This window comes from Daucus carota, chromosome 9 (assembly GCF_001625215.2).
Source record: "Daucus carota subsp. sativus chromosome 9, DH1 v3.0, whole genome shotgun sequence".
NCBI lineage: Eukaryota > Viridiplantae > Streptophyta > Magnoliopsida > Apiales > Apiaceae > Daucus > Daucus carota.
The window spans coordinates 2,959,758-2,971,597 of NC_030389.2; the positions used below are offsets into that span (position 1 = coordinate 2,959,758).

Sequence of the window (11,840 nt, forward strand, 5' to 3'; positions counted from 1 at the left end):
GAAATTAAAAAAAAGGGTAATGCTACGTGTACCCCAAAATTTATTCTAAAACATTTTACCAAATGGCATGGTAGACATATGACGATTTTTAATTGGGTGATTGATGTGCATGTAGAGGGTCCCATTATTATAAGTGTGAGAGAAACCAATCATACATCGCCTGATCGCCACTTGAATTTGGAAAAAAAAATTGGGAACACTTTTTGGGGTTCCTAACATTTTCCTAAAAAAAAATATGAAGTCATGCAGTGGAGTGCAGTTAACAATTATGGAGTGGGTATTGTAAAATTGGGAGTGAATTAACCTGGTGATTTTTAGTTTGTAGGCTAATTTCGTTTTTATTGGAGTAAGACCTCAAAGAGATGATCAAATACAATACAATATTAGCCTAAAAACTAGTTTTAAAATGATCAAAGATTTCCTCTTTTCAAAGCTTACAATATGCACCCCTTAGTTGGCACATCAATTTTTCAAAACTGACATGCATGTTCTAACTTCTATCCAATCGCCTCGTCAACAATGGGACCCAACCAGATGCCACGTCACCCACTACGTCAACTGACACGTCAGCATTGGGGGCCACCTAGACCACCACGCTAGCTACCAAGTCAACATTGGAGGCCACCCAGACTGTCATGTCAGCTGCCACATTAGCAAAGTACTAACGTGGAAACCACCACATTAGCAACCCGCCACGTCAGTGCTAGCCTGCTGCCACGTCAGCTGTGGGCTCCCTAGAAATCAAAAAAATGAAGTCATCTAGTGGAGTGTAGTTAGCAATTATGGAGTGAGTATAATAAAATTACGAGTGTACCTAGTGGTTTTTAGTTTGTAGGCTAATTTGATTTGTATTGGAACAAGCCCATACACACACACTATTAAAGTCAAAAAATTGAAAGTTTGGTCGGTCGGTTGGTATTTGGGCCGAAATACGGGCCTATCTATATAATCAATTATTGCTTTTAACTAAAATATATTGTCTTTTTTATATTTTCTAACTAAAGGAATTAGTAATTACTTTTTTAACTAAAACAAATTATCTTTTTTAGATTTTCTAAATAAAAAATCGATCTTCTACAATTAACACGGGTGTCATATATGTAAAAATATAATATCGTCATAAATAATATTAATAAATAATCAGTGATATTTTTCAACCAAAATAAATTAACATTATTTTTAAATACTCTAAAGGACTAACTTTAAAAGTAATATTATAAATCTATATTAACATATTATTATAGTATTAAAGCCCAAACATGAAAAGTTTAGTTGATCGGCAGGTCAGTCGAGTTTGGTGAGTTGGTTGGTATTCGACCCACATACCTTCTTAATTTATAACATGTTATCATATATTTTTTATATTATCAATTAATTTAAAACATTAAAAATTGGGTTAGTATGATGGTTCTGTATTTAGGTTTACGCGTCACTTAACTTAAAATATGTTTAGTACTATATTATTAATTATTAAATAACGAAATATTAAAAGGGTGATCGCTTGATTTATATCTGGGTTTATAGGCCTCCTTAAATTATAACAGGTGAAAAATATATTTTAACATTCTCATTGAAATATATGTCTGCGACCTAATTTTCAATTCGCCATTTGACGGACTTAACTATTAACAATTTATCTAGTTGTTAAATAAAAAATTTATTGAACCAAATTATTCTATCATAATTTTACTTTCGTAATAAAATTAGTTAATTTAAAATATATACGATAAAATAACAAATATTATAACCGTCCGTGCATTGCACGTGTTATAAGCTAATATGTGTATATACATAAATACACACACACATATGTATATAATATTTATAGAAATTTATGTTCGATCTTATATAGAGGACAAATTAAAGATACACATGTCATGAAACATGTTATGTTTAAAACTATTTTATGTGCAAAACATGTTACATGACATATATCTTATAATTAATATTTTATATAAAATATTTTCATAATATTTTAGAATCAGGACATGTTGCAGGGCATATGAATCTCTCATTAATACTTTCTGCAAGATCCTGCATCAAACATCGACCAATTATAAATTTTATAATGACGTATAAAGGTTAATGTCTTGATATTTTAGAAAATCGAGTTTTAGATTTACCCAAATCAAATAGAAAAATCCATGAATTCGTTCAGATTTTCAAGTTCGGATAGTTATCAAGTGCAACCCAGGCTCTAAAATAGATAAAATATTTTAAATTTGAATTTGGATTCTGTTTTATCTAACCTGATCCAACCCCATTATTATTTCTTATTTTTTTATCGAGCTCTCGTCATAGACGAATCATTCATGTTATAATCTTCTACATACTCATAGAAAATTCTTACAATTGGCTAGAATCCCTCTTTTTTCTTTAAGAGTATATATATATATATATATATATATATATATATATATATATATATATATATATATATATATATATATATATATATATATATGGTAGAGTCGCGGAAACGCTTGTTGACTTCTGTGTTTATAAAACAGAAACTCATATTGAATTGGGTGGTAGAGTCGCGGAAACACTTGTTCACTTCTGTGTTAATAAAACAGAAACTCATATTGAATTGGGTGGTAGAGTCCGCGTATAATTGGTTAAACTCGCATTAACATTCGAGTACGTAACACTACTCTTCAAATATGACAATTAAGTTTTAACAAATTTCACTATTTTACTCATTTTGCTTATTCTTTCGCCGATAAAAGTGAGAGTATACCGTAAAATACCTGCAAATTTGTCACTCAAATGCATTTAATCTTAAACTTTTATACGTAACAAACAATTTTTTTTTCATTAAGAAAATTGATTGGGGATTAGGACTTAACAAGATTGACGTGTAAATAAATCAATAATTGCCTATCAAGTTGCCAAGTACTTACAACTTCCAAAACAGACCACACATCAAATTCTAAACAAACCGGCCAATCATCTGGTAGTACCTCCGTGCCTCCATCTAACTTATGGTAAGTGCCAGCTGACATGCATGGGATATTTGGATCTATATAGCACAATGCATGTGTCAAATTGTCATTGTCTGTTTAAAAGATAAACACTGTGAGACTACATTTATAAAGTACTAGTATTATATTCAGCAACAGGGTATATTCAACCGGGAGTTTTTGAGAATTTTTTTCATTCATGATATTCGAATTATGCTAAAATTCATTAAAATGTTATGATATTGAGTTAAGATTTTAAATTATGCTATAAAATTTGATAATATTCAATCAGAATTTTAAATTATGCTTATATTTAAATGTGATTGTTTAAAATCTATTAAAATCTGATGCCATTCAAATGCTGATGAATTTTTTCGGATTTAATATGATGGATTTTATACTATTGTTCAGTGTATTTTAAGTTTTTTGAATTTCACTAAAATTAATGAAATTTTAAAGCATGATGCTTAATTCTTGAAAAATCTATATCAACTTTGCCACATTTTATGAAGAATAGGCATAAAATCAAAATGATATATATAGTCAATGGAGGTTGAATTATTTTGAACGAAATTGTCTAAAAAAAATAGATGTTGAGTTGTTTCTTATTATTTTAACGGTTTTTCTGTGGTGTGCCCATGGGCACACACTAAGCGCTAACTTTCACGAGTATGGTGCATTTTTATTGGTCCTCCAATCATAAATATGGATGGCCCCCCTGCATTTGCACCAAGTCCACCAATAAAAACCCACCAAACTAATCAAAGTTAGTGTTTATTGTGTGCCCTTGGGCACACATTAGAAAGACCCTTATTTTAATATCACAAATGACACATCCTCCAAATAAATTATCAAGTCCAAACCGCTGATTCGTTTTTAAAAAATAGTCCAAACCTCTGATTAGATTACTTATGAGATGATTTATCGAATCACACCTAATTGTAATTTATTCTCACACCTATTCTGCTGAAATTTTACAAGAACAATACTCTAAAGATCTAATATTCATTGATTAAGATCTGATAGTCATGGGTTTAACTTCTTATCCTGTGTTGAGTAATATTAACCTACTCTATAACGGGATAACGGGATAATTGAGCGTAAGGGGTTGTTTGGTTCGACAAGTGGTACGATGTTGGAATGAGAAATCGGGTTAAAACAACACTCTTGGGACCCTCTATACTCAACTTTCTGACACCAGAGGCTGTCATGCAGCAAAGTACTCATGAAACTTTAGTTTGTAAGCAAATGTACCATCAAACTTCTTAGTTACAGTAGTATCTACTTATCTTTGTGTCATAAAAACCCTGTTTTGTTGTAGTCTAGGAACTTCACCTCTCTGATTACTTCGAGCTAGTGTTGGCAAAATGCAAGAAGCTTCAAGTGTATGGCAGCATTGTGTTACACATTGATTTTTCAATAAAGCATCTGCGTTACATATGGCTGGTAAATAAAAACCTACATGACAGGGAAGGAAAAAGAACAAGACGAAAGCTCAAGAAATTAGACACCCTATTTTATCAAACTTAAGCCAGTCTACTATCTTGTAAGTTTCCCCTTAGTCGACTTTGCACAATCCCATCATATCTTTCTATGTTTATCCTTTATTTTAGTAGATCTTGCACAATCCAACCACAAAAAATGACCACCTTTGGGTTTGTGCTTACGAACTGGAGCCCGTGTCTGTTGATTAATCTGTTGATACATACAAAAATTAAACATATTAATGTAACACTTAAAAAGACAAATGTTTTAAGAAATGGTGCACAGATTTCTGCAGCCTACCTTTCCCTTTGCACGATGTTTGTGGTTATTCCAGCAGAACATTCCACTACATCTTCCAGCTCCTGAGCTCGATTTATACCCCCTAGGACAATACCGAAGAAGCCATTAGTTTCACAAAGCATTCAAAAATTACAAGAGCATATATTAGGAGTAATTTTCCTCATGATGAGTCTAACACGATGCTACTTAAGAGTCACGATTGTTTTTAGATCATTAAAGTTGTTTCAGAATAATGCTTATGCATGTTATTTCTAAATTGAATGCTTTTAGGTGATGGCGCATGTTAACAAACAGACTGCAGCTATAGCTACAGGTGCATTTTGCATTTAATACAGGGCAAGTTCAGAATCAGAACAAATATCGACACAAGAAAGTTTCCTATTAGTTTGAAATGAATAACTGCATTTTAAAGCATAATTCTTCGCAAGTGTAGAAAATAAATTGTTATTACTTACGTGCTTTCTCTGCTGAGATCACTCACATAGCTCCTATTGTGCAATAAACTTGGAGACATCGGATAAAGGTCGAATCTTGGACCAGCTTGACTAATTTGAGTTGCCTCTTTTACATCATAGATTTTCAAGGCACTAAATTCCTCTTTCAACTCATCTTCCCAACGCTGAGAGGTCAAGCTTGCAGGATCCATGAAATCCATCTGATTTTGATGGTAGACGTCAACTTGGGGTAGAACTTGATTCCTCTCAGGTTTGGAATGATTTAGTGATCCAGGACTCACTTTTTCTGCAGTCTGCAAATATGCAGTTTCTAATTGCTGTTCATGGTTGACCGACTCAATCCTGGGAGCAGGGACTTCGGGCTTCGTTGATAGTGATCTTGAAGTAGATTGTAAATTTCCAGGTATATCAACATTAAAATCGTTCAAGCTTGCTCTTGATAGCTTTTGTGGTACCTGGTATATTATCAAGATCAGAAAAAAGGTCCAGTTGGTTGGATAAAATAATCTAATGCTGCGTATCTATACCTGAGTTTCGTGCTCTTTGACCATGGGATCTACCAAAACCAATTGTCTTTCACTATTAATGAAGGGGTCATCATCTGGCAAAAGTACAATCCTGACCTCTACATTGCTGCCTCGCATAACAACTTCAAATGAGTTTGTGATACTGCTAAGAAATCTTTCGGCTCTGAGTTTCATATTACTGTCAGTAAATGCAATGTATGCAACAAAGCTACCTGTAACCAAAAGAGAAGAGAATCAGAAGTTGCCATGGATAATAAAGGTGCTGTATAGAAATTTCACCCGATAAGGTTCAGACCTCATTAAAAATTTAGTAGCACATCTTATCACAGTCAATGCACTAGTAAATTAGATAACTTAGCATACAGAACATGTAAAAGTACATACTTTAACACCCAATTTAGAAAAATTTAGGGCATCTTAGAAAATATATGGTAATGCTATAAGTTCTTTGCCCATCCAGGAAATTTTAAGGAATATTGATCATCGAGGAGCGGAAGATTCGAACATTCCATTGTGCATTAGGACTCAACAGTGACTGAGACACAGAAATTGTATCATTACTTTAAAGTACCTTCAACTTCAGATATCAACACAAGTTTGCCATAATTATGAAGCAACTGCCTCAGTGTCTTTGAATGACAGCTTTGAATACATCGGATCCAAATATCATCCAGCATATTTGACCTTGTTTCATCCCCAATATTTGCATGGGAGACATTCAATGAATTACCATTCTTAAATTGGCTAAGAGCAGGATTTGAATTGAGATCAAGTCCATCATCTTGACTGGTTGAATTTCGGTGAGTGGCTTTATGTAAGGACATTGGAGAGGCGGACCTTCGTGATGTGTATTGAGTGGCGGGCCCTAGATTTTGAGAAATACCGTTATTGAAAGTACTTAATGGATCCTCAGTTGTTCTAGAGCTTTGTCTCCTACTGCTTTCTGTTTGAGTGGGCACTGGGGAAGGTACAGAGCCTAGCTGCAAAAGGGTTGCAGTAAACCATGTTGATCTTTCACTTGAAACCCTTAGATGCTTCTGAGCCTCGGAGAGAAGGTGTAAAGCATGTTTTAATCTGTCTAGTTCAGCTTCATTCACTGCAGAAAGTTCTCAAATTTGAATAAACCTTTTAGCAGAATATCAAATTGTATATGACCATAGTAACAACCAGTGCGGATTAATTAAACCATACACACATTTTTCCATAACATCGATTAATCATACAGAAACATAAGACACATCCATGTCCGATCTATTCCACATCATATATAGAGAAAGCTAATATACAGTAATACTAACCATTCACGTTTAGCTAATACCCGAACACTGATACTTCTATACCAAATAACCTAGACCATTTCTTATGTTATAACTACTTCAAATTATTAAGCTGAAATAAACTATTATATATTTCTTTATAGAAATATAAATGAAATCTAGCCAAGGTAAATGGTAAGAGTTTGTTCTATGAACTTTAAGGATTAGATACATATAATGTGCCCAAGGTAACTCTAGATAATATATTACCATCTGTTTGAGGCGAATCAGTGACAGATGTGGCAAAACATTTTTTTAGTATCCTCCTTTAAATACTTCTTAAATAGAAGTAAATCCCCTAGACAGGTCAACTAAGTAGCATACCTTATATATCTTCAACATTTGAGAATTAAATGATACCCTAACAATGGAATAAGCGAATGAAGAACAAACATTATTTCGGGAAGGAAAATGTTTTCTATTAAACATCAGTGTGATAACAATGTACATGTTACTTACAGCTTCTTCCATCAATTAAGGAGTCGCTGTATTTGGCATCAACAATCTGGTAAGTTCCTGCTATAATATCCATAATTAGCGTGGCCAGCTGGGACATTAATAGTAATGGATCATTTCCTGAGTTCATCAGCTCTCTCGCTCTCTTTACTGTTCCAGCTGTATCTGATGACATAGCCGACTCCAATAGCTCAAGCAGTATCTCATCAGATACAACTCCCACCTATAAAAATGACATGACACAAGCAATCTTGAACCAACTGGGTTATCCACTAATAGAAAAACAATTAGTCGCGATTTACCATCATGCAAGTTCAATAAAAGAGCTCACTAGCCCAAAATCTGTCCGTCATACAGATAAGGTAACAAAAGACAAATAGATAAACAGAAAATCACTCTGTAAAAAATGGATAGGGAAGCACAAACTCACAAGTTCATTGACCAAAGACGTGGTGATCCTTTTGCCTAACAAAGACAACTGGTCCAACATAGTTTCTGCATCATGGAGAGAACCATCTGCATTCACCGCAATCAAATTCAGTGCATCTAATTCAGCATCTAAATCCTCTTCATCAGCAATATTTCTCAACTTTGATGCAATGTCACCATCTCTGATTTTGATAAAAAGGTACTTCTGGCACCGTGATAGAATAGAACGTGGAACGCTGTCAACATCGGTTGTTATAAATATGAACACAACACGCGGAGGGGGTTCCTCAAGAAACTTTAGGAAAGTTAACCATATCTTTGCAGGTAATAGGTGACACTGATCAACAACAAAAATTTTGTGAAGGGTAGAGGTTGATGGAGGATCTGCTGACAAGATTTTCAAGAGATGCCTAACTTTTGCAATGCCATTCTTGTTGGAGCCATCAACTTCAGTAAGTTCCTTACATTTTCCTGAAAGAAAATCAGTGCAAATCCTGCAAACCCCACAAGGCTTGCTTTCATCATTGGCGAAGCAATTCAAAGCAGTCGAAAAAATCCTGGCCGCCGACTTCTTTCCCGTACCACGATGACCATGAAAAAGATAAATTGGGGCAATCCTTCCCCTGAGAATTGCATTCATAAGAGATTGAATAACAATATTCTGGCCTATCAAATCTTCAAAAAACACTGGCCTGTATTTTTGACTCAGGCTTCTAAGATTCTCAGGAGTGCTTTGTGATTCTCCGTCCCCATTCACGGCTACTAGCTCCAACCCTTCTTTACTCCGGCAGCTTGCTGACCATCTCCTTCTATCTAGACGATTCAATGCCTCTAAATCAAGTTCTCCATAGTTACTTGAGAGCTCTTCATTGCTAACTCCTAGTGAAGATCCACCTATGCCTGCACCGCTACTGCTGATCAAAGGTATAAGGCCTTGATCAGTTCCAACTCTCTTCTTATGGGAACTTAAAGAGAATCCAGTACTTCGCTTATTATACATGCTTTGTCTTCCACATAAAATGCTCCTTCCTTTACTCCTAAAAGTATCAGAAAGCGATGGTGAAAAACTCCTACATGCCCCTCTTTTCTTTGGTGTGCTCCTTCTAGACCAGTAACATGGTATCCCACATCCCTGCTGACCTACGAAGTCGAAATGATCATCCACCTCATTTTTACCATCATTGTACGAGTTGGTAGTAGCATCCCAAGACCTAACAGTGCTTGAATTTTTAGTGCCATACAACTGCAACGAACTTGTAGACATTGCCGGGGTGCCATATGAATACAAGGATTCCTCTTTCCGACTGCCTCCTAACAAGTTTGTCGACTTAACCCGTGCCAGCAGAGGTGATTCAGCGGCGTACCGACGTAAATCATCAGAATTGAAGTAATCACTTGTATCAGATCGGTCGACTAAACTTACCAAGTCATCCCGCCTCAAATTCAGAGGCACGTGCCCTGATCCCGGCTTTGAACTCTTCCTAACCACAATCTGCTGCTGATGTCGCTTCCATAAAGCAGCAGAATGTGCACTCGTTTTTACCCTTTTTTTCACTATATTCCTTTTACCAGAATTGGTATTCCTGTACTTGTATAGCATTGAGGCATACCTATCCCCTACATATCTACCACTCTTCAAGGCCCCTCCACCGCCATCTCGACCATCACTCATGCAGTCATCAACACTCTCTCCAGGAAAAATGGAAGACAAACCATCACCACCCTCACTCTCATCGTCACTTCCACTAGCCTCACCACTTCCCCTATACCCACTTCCCTGACCCTTTCCTTCACTCTTTCCGGGCTCCGATCTCCTAGCTTTCCAGTTACACAAAAACACCCCTTTTCCCTTCCCCTTCCCACTACAATCATCATCATCATCTCCAGCCTTAAGAAAACCCTCATTACTAATACCATCACGACTAATTACATTATCATTACCACTATTCCTACAATGATGATAGTAATGATTATTCACATTCGATATCGCATCCGAAACATGAGACAAAGCTCTACCTGAACTCAAAGGAGACCTCCAAGCAGAACTTGTGCCAGGGTCTTTAAGCACCTTCGAAGCTTTCTTAATTTGAGTAAATTCCTTCTTCAAATGAAGCTTGCTTGGATCAAACCCACCATTCTTTCCACTCCCACCATGCATTTCTGCCATCAAAATTCAATCTTTTTCTCGCCCTGAAAATTCTTGAAAAACAAGCTCAAAAAATCAATAACCCCTCTGCTTAAACACATACACAAACCAAATTATAATACTTACAATCAAAATCAATGATTTTGAAGTAATGGGTATTGAGTAGCAGATCTGAAACAGGTATAGATTCTTACTAATCAGTACTAAATAAATTTAAACAAATTATGTAATGTGAATTACAAAGAAAAGGGTGTGTATAATGTTACACAGGTAGGGTTTTAGTTGGAAGAAGGGCTTGTGAGATAGCAAGGAAACGGTAGAGAGAGATATTTGAGCAATTTGAGAGAGAGTGAGGGGGAGAGAATCTGAGAGAGAGACAGAGATTTTAGAGAGAGAATTCCCTCCACTTTGGCGCTTATTTTGGTATCTTATATCTTTATTTGCTGTGATGATTACATTTCTTTTTGTAATTTTCCATTTTGGTGCATGATTGCATCAAATCTTTTGTTCTTGCATTCATTTCAAATGTTATTTCCTTCTTTAGTGCGACTTGCCTTGACGCCTCTTATTTTGTTCAAAATTTAAACTACAATTAATGTAATATTTTTTCTCATAAAAAAGGAAATAATTATAATAATGACACATTATTCATTTATTTGCACAAGTGTGCCTAATTGTTTTTAGGATAAGTATGATATATTATGAATTAATATCAATCAATGAGAAATAATAACAACAAAGATCAAAATCAATTAGCATAAAAAATATTTGAAACTGTTTGCGTGAAAACTTGCTATTTTTTGAAATTTTATACCCTCTACATATATTATATAATGTTCTTATTATTTTATTGATCAATAATTCTTCAAATAAAACTTTAAAATATATGAAACAAAAGGATAATAAATTGCACAAAAGGTCTCGTTAACTTGTGAATTCCGGTTTTGGAACATAAACTAATTTGTGCTATTTCTTTTATAATGAAAATATTTTGCGCTATTTCACTTTTACATATTCAAATTTTCAATTTCTAGTATCGTATATTCTTCTCCGGTGAAAATACGATGGTTAACCTGACAAAATGATGCAATGAATCATACCAAAGATTTCTATGATAACAAACTAATATTTCATCGAATCTGATTTAAACGCGAGAATCTCACGCAATTATGCACTTTTATCAATGATCATTTGAGCGATGATACAAATAAATATACTACTCCGTCTATAAGATAAATACAGACTTGGTATATCATGCGCCGACGGATAAATACAGAACTGATATATATCATGCGCCGGTATATCATATATGAATGAAAAAAATCTGATTGAATAACATACAAATATTATGAATATTATTCAAGAATACGAATATAAATAAATGAAATAAAATTATAATAACATGTTTTATTAGATTAACCAAGATTATTCATTAGGTAATGTATAACTCAATCTATACATATAAAATAAAACATCTACTCTGGTATACATAAGTAATTTTGTTTCATAACTATAAAGAAGCACATTAAGCACACTAGTTCATACACAAATTTATAATAATGAACTGACTTATTTTGCATAAAGGTTCATTGGCTACATATCATTGTTAATTTCCCACAATTATATCCAAAAACACCTTCAATATATATACAAACAACAATTTGTGTGTTAGAGCACTTTTTATAGACAGAGCCACCAGTGATAGAGGAAGTATTTAGATACACATTTTTTAATTACCTCTGTTGCTTTATAGCCACCTTCTT

At 34.4% G+C, this 11,840-nt stretch overlaps 1 protein-coding gene across 1 annotated transcript; it reads right to left on the reverse strand.

Moving 5' to 3' along the window:
* Positions 1-4,501: 4,501 nt before the first annotated feature.
* LOC108192246 (protein STICHEL) lies at positions 4,502-10,519 on the reverse strand. The gene is made up of 8 exons (XM_064085623.1): positions 10,204-10,519; positions 7,933-10,130; positions 7,506-7,725; positions 6,302-6,826; positions 5,731-5,942; positions 5,204-5,658; positions 4,749-4,830; positions 4,502-4,658 (listed from the first exon to the last, which is right to left on the reverse strand). The coding sequence occupies exons 2-8, from the start codon at positions 10,096-10,098 to the stop codon at positions 4,545-4,547; spliced, it is 3,774 nt and encodes a 1,257-aa protein (XP_063941693.1). The 5' UTR covers positions 10,099-10,130; positions 10,204-10,519; the 3' UTR covers positions 4,502-4,544.
* Between the last annotated feature and the right edge of the window lie 1,321 nt (positions 10,520-11,840).